This window comes from Microcebus murinus, chromosome 18 (assembly GCF_040939455.1).
Source record: "Microcebus murinus isolate Inina chromosome 18, M.murinus_Inina_mat1.0, whole genome shotgun sequence".
Taxonomy (NCBI): Eukaryota; Metazoa; Chordata; class Mammalia; order Primates; family Cheirogaleidae; genus Microcebus; species Microcebus murinus.
In genome coordinates this window covers 20,118,583-20,143,493 of record NC_134121.1, presented here as the reverse complement: position 1 = coordinate 20,143,493, position 24,911 = coordinate 20,118,583, and the positions used below count along the sequence as shown (strand labels likewise).

General features: G+C 41.3%; 1 protein-coding gene across 1 annotated transcript in view; it reads left to right on the top strand.

The window, feature by feature from the left end:
- VPS53 (VPS53 subunit of GARP complex) overlaps positions 1-24,911 on the top strand; it is a 156,173-nt gene that overhangs the window by 61,369 nt on the left and 69,893 nt on the right. Inside the window, exons 9-13 of the mRNA XM_075994275.1 lie at positions 741-884; positions 1,355-1,497; positions 4,140-4,281; positions 19,469-19,570; positions 24,265-24,359. Coding sequence (XP_075850390.1) covers positions 741-884; positions 1,355-1,497; positions 4,140-4,281; positions 19,469-19,570; positions 24,265-24,359 — 626 coding nt within the window. The remainder of the gene's footprint in view (positions 1-740; positions 885-1,354; positions 1,498-4,139; positions 4,282-19,468; positions 19,571-24,264; positions 24,360-24,911) is intronic.

Genomic DNA, 24,911 nt, shown 5'->3' with positions numbered 1-24,911 from the left:
TCCAAGTGTTCTTTTTACTATAGTCCACTCAGCCAATCACATTCATTCAGTGATTTACTATAAAGAAAATTTCAGCAAGATTCACTTGCCTTTGGTAATATAAAGGCCATCCCATCATGATGTATCAGTATAGCCCCTGATAATCTTCCACTGGTCTTTTCAGGCTTGGACTGATACACAATATTTTACCTTTGGCTATCTGTCTGGGTGGTTGACTATCAGTGAAACAAGTCTGGTGTTCTGGAACCTGGTTTTAGGTTTTAAAGGCTACCACACTGTTTGACACAAATATAGCACTTTGAGAACAGGAATCCCAGAGGTTGAAATCAGGAGAAAATGGCACAGGTAGAGAGAGACTGTTGTCATTCTGGCTTGGAGGCCTCTTCGACAAAGTCTTCCGACATCACAGGCTGCTGTCATTCTGGCTGTTTAGGTCTCTTTCAGTTTTGGTATTCAGAAAATAAAATTTCCTATCATCATTGCTGGCCCTGTTTTCTAAAACGTCTCATTGCTGATTCACAGGGTAGTTTTTATATTGGCTACTGTGAGATGAGCTTAATGATTCCTTCATGGAGAAACAAGTAACTGACGTATCCATCCACAGTAGGAAGAATGAGTATCAAGGGAGTAGGAGTAATACTAACAATAAGAGAGAAACAAGAAGTAGCAGCTGCCAGAGGCCATGCAATTTAAAGGTTGTTTCTGGCTTTTGAACTGGTGCATGTTGTTTGTTTTACTAGAGGCCAGGAGGACCCAGCAATGTCCTACGAGATGCCTGTCTGGTTGCTAATATTTTGGACCCCAGAATCAAACAGGAAATCATCAAAAAGTTTATTAAACAGCATCTGTCAGAGTATCTAGTACTTTTTCAAGAAAACCAAGATGTAAGTATTGACCAAATGAGATCCAATGTAACATTTGATTTTTATTGAAAAATGAATCCCGTGAAGCCTACTGATTTATACTTTATTTAGAGTTACCGACTTACATACAACGTTGATTGTTGAACAGTGACTCCTAGGGACTGACTTTACAGTTGAGTGGTTCTTAACCATTTTGAGGTCACTGATCCTTTGTAGAAATTAATGAAAGCTACAGATCTTCTCCCCAGAAAAATGCTCCTATGTATAAAACTTTGCATAGTTTCTGGAAATTTATAGACCCCTGGAGCCCAATCGTGGACCCCAGGTTAAAACTTCTGGATCAAGTAAAAACGGTAGCTTAGATTCTTTAAAACCTTAAGAAATACAGAGATTGGTTGTCTCTGTCTTGGTTCAGTGTTTTTACTTGCTTCCTTAAACTGTTAATACTGCTTCTAAGCACTGGAGTGATTTTTGTTCCCTGCCTTCATGAGGTTGCCTGGCTGGACAAAATTGACAGACGCTATGCCTGGATAAAACGCCAGCTCGTGGACTATGAGGAGAAATATGGCCGTATGTTTCCACGTGAGTGGTACATGACGGAGAGGATTGCAGTGGAATTTTGCCACGTGACAAGGTAGAGTCCAGCTCCCTACTGGTTCTGGTGTTAATTGAAATTTCAAAATCAATTCCTCCCCATCCACTACCCCCTCCAGTCTCTAGTGGTTCCGGTTGTCCTGTGGATTGAGTATCACTTCCAGATTCCACCAAATGATTGATACCACTTACCACTACCATCCTGCTATAGCCCCACCCTCTGATCCCCCTTTTGCTCCAGAACCTTCCTTTTTTGTTACCTCTTGCCTCAAACAGCCTGCCTTCTCTACTTCACCAGCTCAAGACTCATCTGCCAGACTTACCTACAGTAATTCATCACCCCCACATTTCCCCCCACATCTGTATCACATATATCAGTGGTCTGTGTATATATCCATCATCACTTTGATTTTCTGACTTACTAGATAGATAGTTCCATAGAGACAGGGGCAGTATCTACTTTAATAACATAGCAGACACTGAGGAAATATTTGCCGAATGAATTTCCCACCCTTAATACAGTGTTTATAGTCTCTGGATAGCTATTAAATAATAATATTGGCATCTGAGTGTTTTAAGCATTTTAAAGACCTTCTCTCATTCATCTTCTCTACGGTACCCATGAGTGTAGCCCAGGGCCAGAGAGTCCCTCATATTGAAAAATTAAAGCCCAAGAAGGTTAGATCAGTGTATCTACAATAAAGCTAGAGCCAAACTTTTATATTCTTTATTTGCAACTATACTACAACAGCGTTGGTAACTGGTTCTTATTAGTTATATATTCCCTTTTAATTAACACAATTGACACCTAACTCCAGGTTAATAACAGGGGGGGGGGAAAGGCCCATATGTAAGCATAACTCATCCATCTTAGCACAGAAAGTACAAATTCCATGCTTTTTTCCCACATTCTGTGGGAAAAAAATTGAATTAAGGGATATGGACTTTTTTTAATGGACTTAATTTTTTTAGAGCAGTTTTAAGTTCACAGCAAAATTGAGCAGAAGGTATCCCTTCCCCACACATGTATAGTTTGCCCCATTATCAGCACCTTCCACCAGAGTGATAATCAGTAAACCTACATTGACACATCATTATCACCCAAAGTCCATAGTTTACTTTAGGATTCATTCTTGGTGTTGTATACTCTGTGTGGCTATTTTATTGTTGTTTAACTTTTTTTTTTTTTTTTTTAGAAATGAGCGTCTTGCTATGTTGCACAGGCTGAACTCAAACTCCTGGCCTCAAGCAACTCTCCTACCTCTGCCTCCCAAGTAGCTGAGACTGCAGGCATGTGACACTGTGCCTGCCTCCATTCTGTGTGGCTATTGTTTTAAGAAATACATATGCTACCACAGATTTACATAACTTTTTAGTATTGATTTAAAGTTAGTTGTTGTCATCTTCTAAATCCTGATTATCAAAGAAAGAGTGAATTCCTTTAGAAACTATTAACTAATTCCCTTTGGCCTACAGTTCAGCAGACTTGCAAACTAATTCTGTGAAAAAAAATGAAGCCTACAGGAGACTGGAAGTGTACTAAAGCCAACAAGTCTCTGTGAGCGTCAGTACCTGCCATTGTTGTCTGCTAATGGCAGTGTTGCTGCCAAGCTTTTATTGTTAGAATTTTGGCTAAAATCCTACAGATATATCATTCTCAAACTCAGAAGCTCTTTGTTTGATTTTGTCATTTATTTGTGTGGGAAGATGATGATAGCTTAGTCCTTACTAGGAACTCACATGTCACTGTTACCTAAAAACTTACATTCTGAATCACAACACTTGAGTGAGTTGCATGTAAGTTTTACATCCAGGGACCACCTAAGCATCTTTGTGTCACTTTTCACATGAGAATTCCCATCTCTCACATATATTTCCAGAGTTCCTGCTCTCTCGTTGAAGAGATAGTTATTGAGCTCTCTGGAAGAGGGAGGGCTTTGTAATTTAGTAATTAATGACTTGTGCAATTAGTGTGTTAAATTGTAAAAATAGTAAATGTTTCATATATATTATTAGCAAATTGAAATTAAATTAAATTGAAAAGTTTAGGCCGGGCGCAGTTGTTCACGCCTGTAATCCTAGCACTCTGGGAGGCCGAGGTGGGCAGATTGCTCAAGGTCGGGAGTTCAAAACCAGCCTGAGCCATAGCAAGACCCTGTCTCTACTATAAATAGAAAGAAATTAATTGGCCAACTAAAAATATATAGAAAAAATTAGCCGGGCATGGTGGCACATGCCTGTAGTCCCAGCTACTCGGGAGGCTGAGGCAGTAGGATTGCTTGAGCCCAGGAGATTGAGATTGCCGTGAGGTAGGCTGATGCCACAGCACTCTAGCCCAGGCAACAGAGTGAGACTCTCTCTCAAAAAAATAAATAAATAAATTGAAAAGTTTAAAGATATAAACCTAGTAGTAACCATATAAACAAATTAGCATCCATCCATAATCCTTGATTTTTTTGACTGGTAGATAACTTCACCTTAAAATTCTTATTTAGAATATATATTTCTATTCCCCAGGTGTTAGACTAAGCAGGTAACAAGACAACAGGATTTGAAATGACCACAGACATTTTTGTGTGTGTGACTATGAGCTAAAGCCATTTAGTTTGTCTTATCTTGAATGACACTTAAGATTTTGAACAACGTTCATTTTGACAACATTCTTATCTGTTTGTTTTGAAGGACAGAACTTGCCAAGATTATGCGTACCAGAGCTAAGGAAATTGAGGTGAAATTGCTTCTTTTTGCTATTCAGAGAACAACTAACTTTGAGGGGTTCCTTGCAAAACGCTTCTCTGGCTGTACCCTGACAGATGGAACCCTGGTAAGATCTTCCTGAGGGAGGCTGGAACATGAAATTGATGGGTTGGGTCATTGGGCTTCACCCCAGTGTTTCACTGTGTGACAATTCTGTCCATTGGCTTACGTGTGTAATCCCCTGTTGCAGTGATTTCTCTAAGTTAACATGAAAGTGATACAGAGTACTCTGTGTGGATTTGCTGTTTGTCTATTACACAGTATTTCATGTTTTGAGAATGTTCTATCATCATTTTATCTAAGCGTTGATCCCGTTTTACAGAATAGTCATTTTGTGAGTCACAGAGGCCTCACTTATTTGATCCTAAATACATTATTACTTTATCAGTTATCAAATTTTATTACAGTTTCAATGTGTTTTTCTTTAAGGTTTGCCTTTTAACATCTCTAGTGAGCAAACTAGGTCAGTGTGTCTCTGTAAATCTCAAAGCCAGGTAAGCAGGTCTGGGGACTGTGCGCCTCTACTGGACAGGTGAAATGTAGTAGTGCTGGTTAAAAACATTTCATCTCTGTGGAGTCAAAGACCAGGTTCGGCTGGGCACAGTGTCATGCACCTTGTAGTCCCAGCTACTTGAGAGGCTGAGGTGGGAGGATCACTTGAGCTCAGGAGTTTGAATCCAGCCTGGGCAGCATAGTGAGACCTCATCTCTTAAAAAAAAAAAAAAAGACCAAGTGCAAAATGTCTTTCTAAAGCCTTTTTGGGGGCCCCAGGATCCCTGCTAACACATCATTGTGCTTTCTTCAGATTTCCTATCCACGGAGACTCCAAATTTCTATGTTTTATGGTAATTTCTGTTTATGTTGGTAGATACACACAGGCTTTGAGCTTCTTGAATGCAGGAATCACAGCTGACTCATCTCTGTCCCCTAGTCACGCAAAGAATACACAGAATTCATGCTAGCAGGAATGGAGAGGGAGAGAAGAAAGGAGAAAGGGAAGAAGAAATCAAAGTTGAGAGACTCATACCTCTTGAATTTTCTTTAAAACTAGATTTTTTTTTTAACTGCTGATAACAATAGAGAAGCAGTGTGATTTAGTAGCAAAATCCTTGGGCCAGCCATCGACAGAGACTTGTGGTCTGGTACTGACTCTGCTGTAACTTAGTGAATCGTCCTCTCTGTTAAATGAGAAGAATACAGTACCCTCTAATAACAGAGTACCAGGGGAATAAACAAGACATAAACCCCAGAAGCCATAAAGAAAAGTACTAAAAGGTTTGGCAACATAAAAAGAACAAAATTCTGTTTGGAAAAAGAAACCATGAACATAATCAAGGGATTAAAAAAATAGTTTAAGCCCTGTAAGACAAATAATATCTAGCACATAAAAAAAGAATTGTTAAAAATCAATTAGAAAGAGATAAGCCATTAGAGGATGAGTACAGGGTCAAATAGACAATACACTGAAGAATTTAGTTGGCTAATAAATATGGGGGGGGGGAAACAACATAGGATACTATGTTTCCTACATCAGATTGGCAAAAAAAAATTACAGGACTACCAATACAGGATTTTAGTGCTAGTATACAAATTGGTATAACCTTTATGGAGAATAAATTTTTATTATCTGTTAGAAATTTAAATGTGCATGTCCCGTGAGGCAATAATTTGAGATCTAAGCAAGAAGTCTACAAAAAATCCACACACGTACAAAGGAAGAGGTGAACTACAGCCTTAAAAGCAAAAAATGGATAATGTTCATCATTGAAGAATTGGTTAAATAAATCGAGGTATATCCATACTATTGAATATTTTATAGCAATTTAAAAGTAGTGAAATGGAGGATATTTTAGATGTGCTAACGTGGGAAAAAACCTCACAGATACATTGTTAAGTGCAAAATGTGAGTTACAGCCCAGCACATATGGTTTGATTCTATTCATGTAAAAAGCAAAAGGCATGTTTATATATGTAAATGTGTAACTAAAAGGTCTGGAAATGATAACAGTGGATGTCTCTAGGGAAGGAAGTTGGAGTGGGAGTAGGTGGAGAAGCAAAGAAATGGTTTTTTTCCTTTTACTCTGGTATTCTTTTTGGAAATTATCTTAATACAAATGCATTTATATTCTTTTTGTATACTTTAACAAAGGTATTTTTCAGTTGTTTTAAAATGAGGGAGAAGCGGCAAATCAGTGATTTCCAAACTGTCTCTTCTAACAAAATCTAATGTGGAATCCAAACATAATAGCTAACTAACCTTTTTTGAGCATCCACTGGGTGTCCCACGCTGTGCTAGATGCATGTACCTGAGGCGATCACTTTGCTCCATCAACCTACCGTAGGAGGTAGGTACTATGCTTGTTGTGACCCAAGGCCACAGAGCTAATATGTAAAAACATGAAAACTTCACTGCTCCGACTGAAGCAGGGGATTTAGGGCAGGAGTCCCGCTGGACCTGGAGTCCCACTCACTTATTCACCCCTCACCTCTGCTATCTTCTCTGGCTCCCGTCTTTCCGATCCTTAAAATCCTGGGACTTCAGTGGAATCCTGTCTTTGCCCCACGAGACCTGCCTCAGAGTAGGTGAATTGGGCTGATCCCTCAGGGCACTGGGCTGCAGAGTGGTGGCGGCAGCAGCTCAGTTTTAAGGCAAGACCGCAAAGCCCTGCCTGCTCAGGCTCACTTATGACTTTATTCAAATAAAATTCAACTGGAACCATAAAACACTTTGCATACTTGGCAAACAGAAAAATACACTCCTCTCCTTGCTAACTTATGTTCAGAATTGATTTCTTTTTAGTAACAAGGGGAGAAAAAATAGGCCACAAAATGGATGAAAATGCCCTTAAAGAAAATGCAAGTCAGTAAAGGAAATAGTGAAGAGAAATGCCATTGAAGGAAGCATGTATCTCTCCTGAGAACTATGTGGTTGGCTTCAGCACCTCCTCATTTCCTCAGGCAGGCTCTCCTCTCTGCCCTCCCCAAACCATGCTTCTGGCCTGGTTTCCAGCAGAGACATGTACAACACTGGCCTCAGCCCTACAGAGATCTGCTTCGGGACAGAAAGGTTTAAGCTTTGAGTGCAGACCCCACCCTGGGAGTAGCCCCTGAATTCCCATAGCTTCTTGCTGGGCACTGTTGGTAAAACATAAGGCCAGTCTCTCTGAGCCAATAATCTGGTTAACCAGATGAGAAATAGGTCTCAATGAAGGATGCTTGAATAGCATTAGTGCCAGACACCTGTTCTGAGCTATTTTTCACCTGCTTTGGCTGGACCCTACTTCTTGGTGACTTCTGTTTTATATTCAGGGAGCTACAGGATCACAGGAGAACAAATGACCCTGTTAAATCTGATGATAGTGTAGCTGGTAAACTTAGGTCTGTTTAGAACACACTAGAATTCTCACCTGTCCAAGGAAATCCCCTAAAGGTCCAAAGCGCTAGGGTCATGAGGGCAGGGAAAGACCCTCTGGACAAGCTGAGGCTCTCAGCAGGGTAACCACGTAGAGACCATGAAAAACTGACAGGAGCTCTACTTAGGTTTGCAAAAATAATGCATTTTTGTAGAGAAAAGGTATAGGATTGTCAACGTGGCAGTGCCACCTTCTGTCCCAGGGAGGACAGGGCTGGATGTGCTTGTTTCTCAGGGCAAGACCCCTCTCTGCCTTAACTCAGCCAGAGCCGAGCTCATGGAATGGAGCTGTTTCACCTCCAGGCAGATGCTGTGCTCTGTGGTGGTGGTCAGTGGTCAGCTAGGGGCACACGAACCTTTTGCCCCAGTCCCTTCATTTTTGGTCTTACATGTTTGAAATTTTCTGGCAGAACTGGATTGTAAATCACCCTTCCAGCTGTTCAGTTGTTACTTTCCTCTTTTATCACATTTGCAGAGAGTTTCAGATAATAAATCCTTGGCCAGAAATTCCTGCTGAATGCCGTGAGCTCTTGATTTACCCCTCTAGTTAGTCAACTGTTTTCTCTGCAGGTTTCTCCAAATCATTCAATTTCTTTAATTCACCCTCTTCCTGGGACCATTGTTTGTCCCAGTTACCATGAGCCAGCGACCATTCTACATTCCAAGTCCTGACAATGGCTGTCCAACAGCCTTTAAGGATTTTTTATTTTATTAAAAAAAAAAACACCTCCCAATTGGTGAGGCTGTTACAAAACCTAACCCCATCTACACTGCTACCAGTAGAAGGCTGAATATGAATCTAATCATCAAGTCACTAATAATGCATATAGATATAGTCAAATCACATCCAGACATTTGCCTTAAAGTTGAATTTCTAGAAAGGGAGCAGAACCGCTGTGGCCACTTCAACTAGGCAGGCCAGGTCTTGAAGAATTCACGGCAGCTCTGCTGTGGGGATTTGTGAAGGTTCTCACTGTAGGTGATGTTCACACTGAGCCTGGTCCCTGCCATCACCTCACTCTGGGCCAACTGGGGCCTTCTTCACCTTTCTTCTTCAACCCTCAGTGTCAGGGACCCAGTTATCCCAGCATAAAGTACTGGGAAGAGGCTGGGCTGGGCCAGGCCAGGGGTTCCAGCTGACCTGACCCACCTGAAGGCTTGCTCTTCCCCAGCCCTTGCTACCTCCCATGCTGCCTTGCTTCCAGGATATGCTTTTTTGGAAATCTTTTTTGGCTACCATTTTGTTTCATGGTATCAGAATAAACTATGAAATGAATGAACCAAGGTATATCTTGAGACCCTTTAATGTATTCCATATTTCATAGAAAGTTAGTGAATTCCTTGGAAAGGTACCATAGAGTGAGGAAGAAGTCAGCCAAGGAGCCAAGCTGACCAGAGACCCTCCCTTGCTGCCCCTCCCCAGGCCACACCCCTCACCTCTGCCCCTGCCCACCCCTTCCCTGCATCATTCAGAACCTTTCAAGTCTTTGAGCTGTTACACAGTGAAACAATGAGGGTAAGCTTGAGAGTGCGACTAGCTCACCAGAAAGACCTGCCCCAGCTCAGCTTCTCCTGTCTGATCAATGGATGCATCATCTCTTGTTCTTTTTCAAGAGATGCAACTTTGACATCTGAGGGAACATTCTACTCAAAGAGCCTTAAGGACAGGGCTTGTTTTGTTTCTACTGTACCAGCCCTAACAAGTTGTATGATGTCCTGGGCTGTAATTGTGACTTCAGGAAGTGGGCTGGCAGTACTTCTTCCAGTTGCCTTAAGTTCTGACCCTTTAGGACAGATTCAAGATAGTCTGTAAATTAAAATGCCTTGAAATTAAAAGCAAATGTCTGGATGTGATTTGACTATATCCATATGCATTATTAGTGACTTGATGATTAGATTCATATTCAGCCTTCTGCTGGTAACAGTGTAGATGGGGTTAGGTTTTGTAACAGCCTCACCAATTGGGAGGTTTTTTTTTTTAATAAAATAAAAAGTTTTCCCATTTCATGCAGCTGGATTTCCCTTCCTCTTGGCCATTGCGTAAGTTGCCTTTCTAAATAGAATTGTCCTTTGGCTTACAGGGATCATTTTAATATACATGTATACTTGCCCAGTTTTTAAAATTGTATTACAAAGATAGAAGCTATATAGGTGTAATTTTCAACTGCGCAGTTTGAGTGTAAGAGTGTTGGCCAAAGGCTCTCTACTTATGAAAGCCCCCATACAGCGTCTCGTCCTACACTTCTGTCTTCCAGCAAATTGACGCCTGCATTGGGGAAACCGTGCAAGAGGAAGGCGGGCAGGGCTTCCCAGTTCTGCCACAGTAGGAGGACTTCTGTCTTGAACAAGGAAATAGCTTTGCCTTATCTCATCCAACCTTTCAGTGTGGGAAAATAACTCATAAATGTTGTATTGATGCTAAAGGAATGTATTCTTCCATTTGAATAACATCAAATTCATTAGATTAACTTTGTTTGTTTCTGAGAAGAGAGTGATACATGATCAGTTTAGAAAATTTGGAAATTATAGGCAAGAAAAAAAAGTCATTTGAATCAGAGATGAGGATTTTGGTGTGTTCTTTCTATATATTTTATACAGTTGAAATTGTACTTTTTAAATACATTTTTCCCTCTGCTTATTTTTAAAATTGAGATATAATTCATATAACAAAATTTCACATGAAATTTGTCATTCAAAGTGTACAATTCAGTGGCTTTTAGTACATTCACAAGGTTATTCTATTATTCCAACTGTCTACTTCCAGGACATTTCTGTCACCTCAAAAAGACATACCCCCTTCAATTTCAATTCCCTCCTTCTTCCAGCCCCGAGCAACTACTAGTCTACTTTTTGTCTCTATCAATGTCTATTCTGGAAATTTTACATAAATGGAAATCATACAATATGTGGTTTCTTGTGCCTGGTTTCTTCACTTTAGACAGTGTTTTCAAGGCTCATCTATGTTGTAGTATGTATGTACTTGTTGTAGTATGTACTTCACATTTTATAGCTGAATAATATTCCCTTGTATGGATATATTACATATTGCTTGTTCACCAGTTGATGGACATTTGGGTTGTTTTCACTGTTATAAATAATGCTGTGAATATTCCTATACAAGTTTTTGTATGAACATGTTTTCTTTTCTCATGAGAATATACCTAGAAGTTGAACTGCTGGGTCGTATGGTAACCCTACATTTAACTTTTTGAGAAACTGCAAGCTATTTTCTAAGCAACCACAGTGTTTTATATTCCCACCAGCAATGTAGAAGAGTTCCAATTTCTTTGCCTTTTTGCCGACACTTGTTATTATCCTTTTCCCCCTTAATTATAGCCATCCTCATGGGTATAAAGTAGTATCTCATTGTGGCTTTGATTTGATTTTTCCTAATGATACTTTTCATGTGCTTCTAGACCATTAGTATATCTTTTTTTTTTGAGACAGCGTTTCGCTCTGCCCCTGGGCTGGGCTAGTGTGCTGTGGTGTCAGCCTAGCTCACAGCAACCTCAAACTCCTGAGCTCAAGCAATCCTCCTGCCTCAGCCTCCCAAGTAACGGGACTACAGGCATGCACCATCATGCCTAGCTAATTTTTTCTATTGTTAGTAGAGACAGGGTCTCGCTCTTGCTCAGGCTGGTCTCAAACCCCTGACTTCAGGTGATCCTCCTGCTTCAGCCTCCCAGAGTGCTAGGATTACAGGCATGAGCCACCATGCCCAGCCAGTATATCTTCTTTAGAGAAATGTCTATTCTTTTGCCCATTTTTTAATTGGATTGTTTATCTTTTTCTTAGTGAGTTATAGGGATTCTTTATATATTCTATCATATATCAGATGTATGATTTGCAAATATTTTCTCCCATTCCGTGGATTGTTTTCACTCACTGGATAGTGTCTTTTGACACACAGAAGATTTCAATTTTAATGAAGTTTATCTTTGTTGTTGTTGTTGTTCTTGCTTATGTTTTTGTGTCATATTCAAGAAACTGTTGTCTAATACAAGGCTACTAAGATTTACCTACAATTTTAGCTCTTACATCTAGATCTTTGATACATTTGAGTTAATTTTTTTATATGATGATATATATATATAATTTTATATCCTTCTTTTCTTCATGTATCTTAAGTGCCTTCTCAATCACTTCATAATATTTCCTTATGTAGATATTCCATGATTTCCCTAAACACTCTTTTCTTGTTAGACCCTTAGTCATTTTTTTTTTTAAGGGACTGGGTCTAGCTCTGTCACCCAGGCTGAAGTGCAGTGGCACAATCATAGCCTCGAACTCCTGGGCTCAAGTAATCCTCCTGCTTCAGCCTCTCAAGTAGCTGGGACTACAGGCATGCACTACCATGCCTGGCCCAGCTAAATTTTTTTCATTGTTTCCTTTTTTTTTAGTGTGTGTGTGTGTGTGTGTGTGCGCGCGTGCGTGTATGTGTATATATATAGTTGTTGTTTTGTTTTAAGAGAGAGGCTGTCGCTATTTCTCACTATGTTCCTCAAGCTGGTCTTGAACTCCTGGGCTTAAGCAATCTTCCCACCTCAGCCTCCCTTGTTGCTAGGATAACAGGTGTGAGCCACTACACCTGGCTCTTCACTTTTGTAAATAAGGCTATGTGAACAATTTTTGTTTACAAATGTCTAATGGAATTATATGGTCAAAGGTAGGAGCATTTTCAAGTTTCAGACAGCCTCTGTTTTAAACTGCTTTCTGGATTCTCAATGGTTCTTAAGAATGCAGCTTGATCTGAGTCTTAATATTAGTCATGATTTATTAAAATTCAGAAGAAGTAGTCACTCTTCGTTTTAGCACATCTCACAGTGTTAATGCACTGATTCCTAATGGAAAGGGGTAACTCTCCCAAATAAAAAAAGGCAAAGCAATCTGATATAAGTTTCCACTCTAGGTATATACCCAAGAGAATTGAAAACATATGTTCATATAAGAACTTCATACACAAATGTTCGTAGCAGCACTATTCATAATAACCAAAAGCTAGAAACACCCCGTATGTCCATTAATGAACAAATGGATAAATAAAGTATAGTATATCCATACACTAGAATATTTTTTAACCATAAAAATAAATGAAGTACTGACACATATCACAATATGTATGAACCTTGAAAACACTATGCTAAGTTGAAGAAACCAAACACAAAAGGTCATGCATTATATAATTCATTGATAAGAAATGTCCAAAATAGGCAGATCAACAGAGATAGAAAGGATTGAGAAGTGACAGCTAATGGGTATGGATTTATTTTTGGAGTGAAAAATATTCTGGAATTAGATATTGGCGAAGGTTACACAACCTTGTGAATATACTAAAAGTCACTGAATTATAAATGACTTTAACATGGTGAATTTTATGTTACATGAATTACATTGCAATTTAAAAATGCTAAAGGCTTTAGAAAATACTATATGAGTTATTTATAAATCATCTTCACTCTTCAGGTAAATATCCTATCTACCAAAAAAAAAAAAAAAAAAAAGAGCAACACATGTTTTTAAAAAACTCAAACAGAATAAAATGTTTTAAAAAGACAATCTCTTCTTTCTCCAAATCCCCAGAGGTATCCACTGTTTAATAGTTTGGGGTATAGTTTTGAGACTCTCTTACAAGTTTGCATGCATACACATAAACAGGCTTTTTGTTTTGTTTACAGACAATAGAAAATGTTGCTCATGTTTCTGAAAGGAATTTTATTGAGGGCTTTTCATCTAATCAGCATTTATTCACTAATAGTTTTCAAGCTTCCTCTTTGTGCAAGGCCTTAGAAAAAGATGAGAAATTGAGTAAGACAGGTGCTTATGGTCTAGTAGGAGAAAGAAACCTATACATAAATGTCACAATATAAGATATGAATGCAGTGGTGGCAAGAGAGTGGTCCCAGTAATAGTAAACACCAGGTGTGCATGGCCCTGTGCTTATAATCTTGACTATCAGCTAAAGCCCCCATGCCATCTCTTAAGGACAAATTAGGAATCGGGCTGGAGTAAAGCATTTATGGAATGGGAAATGCAGAACTTTCATCTCATAACTGAAAGCTTTCTCCTCCAGGGAAAGAAAAAAAGTTAGTCTTAAATTTCAGTATTCCGTCTCTGATAATTTGACATGTCCAGCTAGGGCCTCACAAAGGGATTTGCGCAGGCAGGCTCGTGTGGATATGCTGCTGACTGAAGCCAGACTCTCCCTTCCTAACAGTAAATTAGGCAGCTTGGTTGTCATGCAGCCCTTTTTGTTTTGGAGGTGCTAGAAATCCCATGTGATTTAATCAGTAGGAATTACCGTGCTGTCTGAAGAATTTTGCCTTCCTGTGTGGACTTGAAATCAACTGTCATCATAGCAAAAAGAATGAATTCTTTTAAAACTGGGAAGTCGTTCACTTCTTGGCAAATTTTTGGTTTTATTTAGCAGCCCCAGAGTTCATGGAATATATGTCATTTGAGTTACTACAAATCTAAACCCAAACTTGTATTTCTCTATGGTCCACAACAGCTGCAAAGCAGGAGCGAGAAGTGCGATCTTGTTGGCTCTGACAACAGGGCTCTTGCACAGAAGGCCGCCTTGTGCCAGTGATTGCTCTGTGCAAAGACCTGTTCTTTTATCACAGCAAATTAATCTGAGCAGTAATGTAGCCCTCTAAGTAGCAGGAGTCTATATCACACCTCAGGGTTTCGTAACATAATGTTTCCCATCAGGGTGGTGGGTGGTATGTGCAGTACTGTGAGCTCTTTGTTGTAGACCAGGGAAGAAGGGAGCAGCGCGGTGTGCTTTTGCACTTGTCAGCTGATGGGCCCGTTGCTTTCATTTCCTGGAGAGATCCCGAAGAGACAAAATAGTAGGGATAGGATCTCACTTGTGATTAAAAGGAATTCTTTCTATAAGACCTTTAGCCTTGTGCTCCCATGTCTTTCCCTTCTGAGAGTTTCTTCATTAAGAGAAACACAACAGTTCTGCCTAATTTAGTTGCTCACCCTGTTCCATACTACGGAAAGCTTCCACTTACCGAGCTTTTCCCTATGTGCGAGACAGTGTGTTAAGCCACTTTATATGTACAGCCATGTGTTGCTTAATGACAGGATATATTCTGAGAAGTGCATCGTAGGTAATTTCATCTTTGTATGAACATCCCAGAACACCGTACTTACACAGGCCCAGATGGTATAGCCTACTCCAGTATATAGCGCCATTGTAATCTTATGGGACTCCCATCATCTATGCAGTCTTTCATTGACAGAAATGTCATTATGGTACGCATAACTATATATCTCATGCTTGGAATACATTACCTCGTTTAATCCTCGTAACACTTCTAAAGAGGCAGGTGTTACTGTCCCTTCACATTGCAGATAAGAGACTGAGGCTTGGAGAAGGTAAGCAGCATACCCAGTGGTAGAGCCTGGACTTGAACCCAGGTTTGTCAGATCCAGAGCCTGTGCCCTCACCTCTATATGTGGGTGCCCCATCTCAGTGAAGGGCAACACCAGCCACACAGTTGTTCAGGCCAAACAGTGAGTGTCCCTGACTCCTTTCTTTTCCTTTGCCCTCATTTCCTCTCTCTTAGCAAGTCCGTGGCTTTATCTTCTAAATGTATCCCAATCTGGCCACTTTTCTCTGTCTCCATGTCACCAGCTCAGTCTGCTTTCCCATCAGTCCTTGCCTGGAACACTATAGTAACCTCTTAAACTGTCTTCTTGCTCCCGTTATCGTCCATGGATGGCATGGAATATTTTAAAAATCCAAATTAGATCATATCACTTCCCTGTTTAAAACCCCCAGTGACTCTCAATTTCAGTGAGAAGGAAATCTAACTGTAACATGGCCCACAAAAGACCATGCGATCAAAGGCCAATCCCTTGATAATAAAAAAAAATAATAAAAAATTTAAAATTTTTAATGAAAAAAAAATGCAACTAGGTTCCTACTACCTGTCTTACCCTGTGCCTTCATCCTCCTTTCTGTCCTCCAAACTCACTGAGAGTTTCCAGCCTTTTCCCCTAGGTCCCCCTGTTGGGAGGACACCCCCCCCCCCCATTTTGTCTTATCAGCTGGCTCTGTCTTCTTATCCAGGGCCAACTCCCACATTCTCAGAGAGGCCTTTTCTGATCACCCTGTGTGTAGAAGCACTTCCCCACCCTCCCCCCCAGCCCAGCCCAGTTCCTCAAGTTTCTTTTTGTCTCAGTGCCTCCCTTTCTTATCTGGCTTATTCCATTGCATCCCCAGTGCACAGAAGCGTTCCCGGAACAGAACAGATGCTCAGTGTGTAATTGTTGAGGGAATGGCAAACACATGCTGTTCCTGGGCCTAGAAAGATCTGCTCCATCCCCGACCCCACTTCTCTCTGCCTTCCTATGTTTAACTCTGGGGGGCCCCTTCAGTTCTGTCTCAAACATTATTAGAGAAGTTTTCTGTGACCCTCTGTTGTGTGCTTTCCTAACTCCTACTTCTCCTTCATGGCCATTATGCTTGTGTGATTATTTGATTAAAGCCTGTCTCCCCCAGCAGACCCTAACCTCATTAAGAACAGAGGGTGGTCTGTCTGTGCACTGATTTACTCCTGGCACCCAGCACAGCCATTCGAACACAGGCATGAATCACCTGTCTTGGACTAGCTCGGTCCACACTCGGAATGGGTGTGCCACGGACAAATGAACCAGGAGCTCCTGAGTGTCCACGACTGCCCACAGTCATTTCATCAGTCTATAAATAAAGATTAACTGTGGAGATGGAGAAGAAATCTTGGGAATCTTCTGGCCCAGTAACACTAAACACGTAACCCACGCGTACACTGCCTCAGATGCTGCTCCGCTTGTTCTGTGCTGCCTTTTATGTTTTACTTCTTCCTACTGTATCCATGCACTTGACACTCTACACCAGAGTCCAGAAGCACCCGCAGTCCACCTCCTTATGTCCACTTTGTGCCATGATTTCTAGTATCACCTTTTTGTTTTAAAAATGAGGCCCACCTGTATATAATCGTGAGATGTTCTTATCAACCCTGGTAGACCTAGATGAGGAACATTTAGCTCAAAAAATCAAATCCTGGAGGCCGAGGCGGGCGGATTGCTCAAGGTCAGGAGTTCAAAACCAGCCTGAGCAAGAGCGAGACCCCGTCTCTACTATAAATAGAAAGAAATTAATTGGCCAACTGATATATATATAAAAAATTAGCCGGGCATGGTGGCACATGCCTGTAGTCCCAGCTACTCGGGAGGCTGAGGCAGAAGGATCACTCAAGCCCAGGAGTTTGAGGTTGCTGTGAGCTAGGCTGACGCCACGGCACTCACTCTAGCCTGGACAACAAAGTGAGACTCTGTCTCAAAAAAAAAAAAAAAAAAAAAATCAAATCCTGTTTCTATCACTGAACAATTTTGAACAAAGCTTTTAACTTCAGTTAACTGACTTGCTTTCCACATCTATAAAGGACAGAATCACAGTGACTAGCTCAACAGCATGATCTTGAAACCCTCTATTAAGCCAGTGGAATCAGGAATCTAATGCTATTGACTAACTTTTTTATTCTTGAAGATTAAGCTTGGTAGTTTCCCTTTCGTACTATTGCCCTCTCCCTAAGATACCAATAACCCTTAAAAAGACAACTAAAACTTAGAAATACTGCTTTCTAAAAATAAGTAAGTTTATAGAGATTTTTTTCTCATATAAGACAAAGAAGCCAAAATTCAGAGTGTGCAAATTTGAAATGTGTGCTTGGTTTTTAGACCATGTTGTTTCTCACCAGGATATCACAAAAATCATCATCTTACTAATTATTACCTTGAGCTAATGCAGTCATACAAGGCTTTCTCATACACTGAGGCTATGTCTATCTACATAAGTAGCATCCAAGTGTTTTGGACAAAAATTAAGTAGTGGAAATGAGTATAAGCAGAATTGTCTTAAAGCCAAAACCAGACACAGGTGTGGTTTTTCTTTCTTGTGTTTGTTTTGTTTTTTGTTTGTATAATATCTTCAGGTGATTTTCTAGCACTGGGTGAAGTCATCATACTGCAGTCCTTCTGCTATGCCTCTTGGCTTAGGCATTATTTCAGGTTGCTCTACCAGTAGTGGCTAAAATGTCACAAGTACGTTTAGAAACTGCCTCTCTACTTAGCTGCTTGATCTCAGAGAGCCATCCCTTGCCCCATCTCCTCCTTCCCAGCGCCAGCCAATCCCTTTTATCCTGCTTGTCCACTAGGCTTCCTTTCTGCTAAAGTTCCTAGCTCCTGGGCATGAATAACATCTCTAGGTCAAAATTGTAAAAAATTCCAGAGAGTTGTCTCGATTCTGTAGTCGTACTGGAATTAACAGTATCAGTGACCATCATATGTATCGTGTGCTTCTTCCAGGTTTTCACACACTTTATCACATTTCATCCTTCAGATAGTCCTGTGACTGTATCCCCATTCAGCAGATGCAGCTGTTGTGGCTCAGAGAAGCTAGATGGTTTGGCCAGGGCATCACCATTGGAGATAAACCCCATGTCTTCTGCCTCCAGCTTTCCCACTAGCCTGTGGTCTCACTCAATGATCTGTTTTGAAACAGCAGTCATAGGCTGGGCATGGTGGCTCACACCTGTAATCCTAGCACTCCAGGAGGCCGAGTTGGGAGGATCGCTCAAGGTCAGGAGTTCAAAACCAGCCTGAGCAAGTGCGAGACCCCGTCTCAACTAAAAATAGAAAGAAATTAATTGGCTAACTAAAAATGGTGGCGCATGTCTGTACTTCCAGCTACTCAGGAGACTGAGGCAGGAGGATCACTTGAGCCAGGAGTTTGAGGTTGCTGTGAGCTGAGCTGACGCCACGGCACTCTATCCTGGGCAACAGAAGTGAGACTCTGTCTCAGAAAAAAAAAAAGAAATAGCAGTCATATTTAGGAGCAGGGAAGAAGTAATTTTTCTCAAGGAGATTTCTACATTCTTTGTTGTAATGGGACTTATTTGGGAAGAGACTTCTGTCTATAATCTAGAACACATGAGATCAACTTTGTAGTTTGTTCTACAGTTCAAACCCATCTGGCATTTTGATTCATTTGTATTTATTGAGGACCTACCACATGCCAGACACCAGAGATAGGATGGGGAATATGACAGCTATGGTTCCTGCCATCAGAGTCTAAAGGGGAAAAGACAAATAAATGGGCAGTTGTAATATTTTATTTTATTTTATTCTATTCTATTTCACTTATTATTTATTTATTGAGACATGGTCTGGCTCTGTTGCCTGAGCTAGAGTGTATTGACATCATCATAGCTCACTGCAACCTCAAACCCCCAGGCTGAAACAATCTTCCTGCCTCGGCCTCCTGAGTAGCTGGGACTACAGGTGTGCCACCATGCCCAGCTAAGGTTTGTATTTTTTATCGAGATGGAGTCTGACTATGTTGCTCAGGCTGGTCTTGAACTTCCAGCCTCAAGTGATCCTCCCACCTTGGCCTCCCAAAGTGCTAAGATTACAGGCAGGAGCCATTGTGCCTGGATCAATTGCAGTATTTTAATAAATACCTGGGTAGGAGACTTATAGCATGTGGCAGGGACATGTAACTCAAACTTGACAGATGGGGAAGGTTTTCCAGCAGAAGGGGCTTCTAATTTGAGATCTGCAAGATGAGTGAGAGTTTAGCCAGATTAGAATTGGGGCGGCATGGGCAACAGGTTTCAGAAAGGTAGAGGTAAGAATGTGATCCGCTTTGCCTCAGTTTTTATGTGTTAGATCAGATTTCATGATCTGATCTCCTTACCAAGTGGGAGGAGACTTGGAAAAAGCCGAAGATCAATGGGGAAGGCTAATGAATATGCTCAAAAAGTACTTCTTTCTCATGTCTACTTAACAGAAAAAACTCGAGTCTCCACCCGCATCTACCAATCCTTTCCTGGAAGATGAGCCGACACCAGAGATGGAGGAGCTGGCAGCTGAGAAAGGAGATTTGGATCAAGTGAGTCTGGTTTGCATTGCCATGAACGGGTAACCTACCTAATGTCTGCTTCTGCAAATGGATCCACTTGCTCCAGATACGATCCTCTGGCTATTGACACATTCCGAGATTACAGCTTTGGTGGTCTTTAGAAAAGGGCTTTCTCTGAAAGTGCATTGAGAGAACTCAGTGAAAGGGCAGCCTTTCCTGCCCCACGTCTCTGCTCCTGAAGAGCCTCCCCACCAGGACTTAGCAGCACACACAGCTTAATTAGCCCATGCGGTAGGGCCAGCTGAATTCTGCTCCGCCTCATTCATCATCTCCCAAACTTGTCAGCTTAGCTTTTGGTCATACTCTCATCTGCCACCGTGATGATGTGAGAGGCTGAAAGATCCCGGGGAAGCTAGCAGCACCGTCCATTAGCAGAGGCCTCCCCGCCGTGTAAGCTGATCACTTTGGGTCTGGAAGCCATTGGGGAGGCCTGGAAAGAACAAGGTGGCCAATGGCGTATTTGGAGAGTTACTTTTCAGAGCACACTAGCACTTTAATTTCCTTTGGATTTTTCTGTCCAACTCTAAATTTCCTCTCCCTTCATCCTACAGAATGGTGTTTTTGTTTCATTGCCATTTTATGACAAGAGAGGTTAGAGCCATAAATCAGGACTTTTCCTTTCTGGATTAGTGATCCTTCTTTTTAATTTTCTACACTTGGCTGCTAGAGGATTATTTCATGGTATTATTTCAGCTCCAGACACCACCAAAAAGGAGGCTGGCTGGGAAGACCAGCTCTGGGAAACACGTAGCCACAGGTCTCACATCGAGGCCTGCATTCCCAGCGTGGTGAGGGTAGGTGTGTGAGCCTGGCAGGAGCTGCGAGAGCAGAATTTCCCGGAGCGGTTCTGAAGTCACGCAATAAAATGTGTCTGGTCCATTGATTAAATGACAGTAATAAAAATGGGTACCTTACATTTTTATAGCGCTTTGTAATTTAAAAGTCTTTTACATGCTTTATTTCATTTTGTCCTCACGATGCCGGCCTCTCGTTTTATAGGTGATGAAACTGCAGCTCAGAGAGGTTGAGTGATTGGCTCACAGATGCGTAGTTTGGAAGTGGAGGAGCTAAGACTGAAAGCCAGCTCTAGCAGTCAGAAACTACAATTTGTTTCCCAGTGCTCTTTTTTTTTTTTTTTTAAATACCTTCACGTCTCTACTTAAAGAATGAAGGACATAGAAATGAATCTCAGGAATAGAAGTGAATGAACAAAACTGAGAGGATATCCCAAAGATGTATAGGATTAGCTATAGTTGACTTAAAGCCATCATGTTATTGGCTAGCATGGGAGAAAACAAAAGATTTCTTCTGACTAAATAAATGCAACTCCTACATTTTGGGACTGAGGACTCAGTAGAAAAAGGAGTCCTGGCTGGAGAGCTCATTTTTCTGGTGTGTCCTCCACCTACACGGGGGTCACCTGCACCCTCTGAGCCTGCTAGGTGCAGTGGTACCCTTGGCAGGCCCTCAGATCTCCCCAGTGCTAGTGGCTGCTGTTGTCATGTCCAGAATCATGCAGTTGAACACTCAGGTGCTTTTAGTGCGGCCACGAAAAGTTATCCCCTTAACTAGTAATCTCTGGATGTTATTAAACCTGGATTATGATAGAGAGGCCTATCATATTATACCTACAAAACCAGTTTTTCCAGGTAAATAAAATATGATTTTTCTTTCTCTTAGAACTTTTTGCTCATCCTGGAACCTGGAAGTTGTTATTATAAGGACCAAGACGTGCTCATTGTCAAGAACACAGAACACTGACATCCCATAAATACGTGGGGTAAAGCAAAGTCATGTGGTGGTGAAAATGCTAGACTCCAGTCTACCATTCACTGACCATGTGACCTCACATAGGTTATTTACTCTCTCTAGACTCCCCTAGTTTCTTTATCTGTAGAGAGGGCTAATGGTTTCCAAACCAGGTTCCTTGGTATCCCCTCAGATGTTGCTGTCCTCTCCTGGGAGGAGACCAGGGACCTAGGTCCCTGCAATCAGAGCAGTTCTGTCTTGAGTCACTTTGTATTGTGGACTTTCTTTTTTTTTTTTTTTTTTGGGGGGGGGCGGCCCAGAGTTTCACTTTGTTGCCCAGGCTAGAGCAAGTGCCGTGGCGTCAGCCTAGCTCACAGCAACCTCAAACTCTTGGGCTCAAGCAATCCTCCTGCCTCAGCCTCCTGAGTAGCTGGGACTACAGGCATGTGCCACCATGCCCGGCTAATTTTTTCTATATATATTAGTTGGCCAATTAATTTCTTTCTATTTATAGTAGAGACGGGGTCTCGCTCTTGCTCAGGCTGGTTTCGAACTCCTGACCTCGAGCAATCCGCCCGCCTCAGCCTCCCAGAGAGCTAGGATTACAGGCGTGAGCCACCACGCCCAGCTGAACTTTCTTTTGAGTCAAGGATTTTAGGCCTGTTTTAAAAAAATCTAAACTAAATGAATACCCCCAGGACAAGATGAACCACCCGCAATCTCATGGGCTATTACTCATTAGTAGTAAAACTTATGCACCAGTGACTAATGCCTCCTCAGATGCCATCCCTGACCTCCCACTGCCTTGCTGGCACTTGTATTGCCTGTGGGAGCACCAGGCGGGAACACCAGGATCTCCCTCTTCTCAGCAGCCTGATGGCTCCTGGAGCTGGGTACACAGGAACAGAGGAGGCCTGTGGGGTGTTAGGGAGGAACTCCACAGATGTGAGTGACAAACTCAGCCAGAGGTGGCTGCAGCGAAGGCCCCTACAGGTTCCCTGGGTTATCCAGCCCATTGTGTTGCTGTAATTAGTAGGCAGTTGGCCCTCAAGGTAAGGGTCACTCCCTGCTCCCTGCTGCAGTTCACACCTGGCTGTTAAAAAGGGAGCCTGGACTTGAAAAGAGGTATTTAGTTTACAAGAGGGCCCGAGCAATCAGTTGCCAAGATATTCCTAATGATAAAATATGACATCTGAAAGGGGACTGAGAAAAGTATAAAAGAAAGAGGGAGAAGGAATAAGGAATTTCTGATTTAAAAATGTACCCTTCTGGTGATCCGAGCAGTTAGATTTAATCTGTTTACATTGGATAGTAATAAAAGGAAATGGGACCAGCTGCAGACCTCCTTACTGTGACAACAGTAACCTTTTATTAGTCCATCAAACTGCAGGAGGAAATAGCTTAAACATCTGCAGGTTTGGGGCAGAATTCACACACTCAGAAATCCAGCCTGAATGCTACTGCTAAATAACTTAGTATAGTTTTTAAGCTGAGAATCAACCCTTTAGGGAGCTGGGTACTGCAAAGGGAGACACACTAGTTTGAGCTGAAATTCCAGCACCTACTATCTAAACATGAGCACATTCATAAAGCAGGCAGAGGCAGGAGGCAGCCCTGCCGGGGAGAAAAGAAAAAAGGAAACTTCAGCATCCCTCCCATTGTTCCCTCTTGCTTCAACTCACACAAAAAACACCGCAAGAGGACCTGGGTGCCATGGTGACAGGGTCCAGTGTCCCTTCTCACTGCAGAAGAGCACCTTAGTGGGCAGAGCAGGAGTGGGATGCCAGCGCTATTTGGTCAGGACTGATGGAGATGAGTTTGTGGGAATATCACATAGCCATCTTCCATTATCACTTAGAATCTGTATTTTATACTTACTGAATGAGCTCTTCAGACTTATACATAGATTTTTTTTATCATATATCACTTTTGTGCATACATAAAAAGGAAACTATAAGCAAAATAAATAGATTAAGATATTCCTAAAGCTTCCTCACATGCAGGGCTCACTTCTTCTGAACTTTCCAAGTAACAGTCTGGGGACCAATGCTGGTCTAGTGTTTTAGTGGTCTAAGGTAAAAAATAAAGACAATATAGTCTTATCAATCTACCTACAATAAAGTTACCAGCTATCCTTTCTAAGAAAGGACTGTCCCTATGCTGCTATTTTAGCCTTATAAAATTTGGAGGTATAGAATACTTTTTTAGGAACTTGTGGTAAGAATAGAAATTAGCAAAATAAAAAGTTGGCAACCCTATGTTGGTTCCCCACCCTTCATTTTCTTACATTTACTTATTTATATTATGGAGTACTAAAGTCTAGGGACCATTGCACGAAAATAATGCTATAATAGAAAGAGTCTGGTTTAAGAGAAAGCTTCTGCACATGCCTTTGGGCGGGCTGTTAGGACCCTCTGAGTCTCCATTTCTTGAGGTATAAAATAGTAGTAATAATTGGATTATTGTGTGGCGTAGATGACATATTATTTGATATCAAAGTGCTTGGCCCATAACAATCAGTGAATGGAGGCTATCAAAATTAGAACGTGTGAAAGCACTTTATAAATTCTAAAGCACTACACAAATACGAGGTGCTATTATTAGCCAGGATTTAAATTTTTAAAACATCAGTCAGATGATGACTGGATTCCAAATTGAAAATGCATGTGTTATCAAAGCAGCAGTAAATCTTTCACCATACAAAGCAAGTAAATGATGCTAACAAAGCTGGCTTCTTGTTCACAGACAGGGATGAATCATAGTGCGGGACATATTCCCACTTCAGTTACATTGAGTGCTCTCTTAGCTATAAGTTAAGAATGAACTTTGGAGGGATGTCTTCTTTGAAATTGCTTGAAAATTTGCAAAGATCGCTCAAGTATAGGGTTTCTTTTTTCTTTTCTTTTTCTTTGCAGCCAAAGAAGCCCAAAGCCCCAGATAATCCATTTCATGGCATTGTTTCCAAGTGTTTTGAGCCTCATCTCTACGTGTATATTGAGTCCCAAGACAAGTGAGTGATGAACATCTTGCTGTTTTCTGCCTGCGTTTCTCATCCCTCTGGTCACAATTAGGTCTTAGGAAGGCACAGCTCCTTCCAGAGGCTGAAGGGGGGACTTGACCTGCCCGTGACCCTCCCTAGAAACCCGTTACGGATATTTTTATGTCTTTTGAATGTTATCATTTATTGTGTCTATAAATCTCAGAGGCCTGTATTTGATTCTAATAAGACCCCATGTGGATACCAACATCCCCTTCCCATGTGGGTGCTGAGCCCCTGACATGTGTCAGCCCACAAAGCTTTACATCAGGCCCTGCCTATTGTGAGAAAGCCTAATGTCTCATATACATGTTCTCAGGTGTAATTTAACCTTTCATTTTGAAATAATTTAGGCTTATAAAAAAGTTGCAAAAATAGGACAAAAATATTCTCACATACCTACCCTTCCCCAGAGAATGTTAACATCTTATGTAACTACAGTTGTCAAAATCAGGAAGGTAACATTGTCTCATTAATGTCCTTTTTCTGATCCAGGACCCAATAGTCATGGATTTAGCTGTCAGA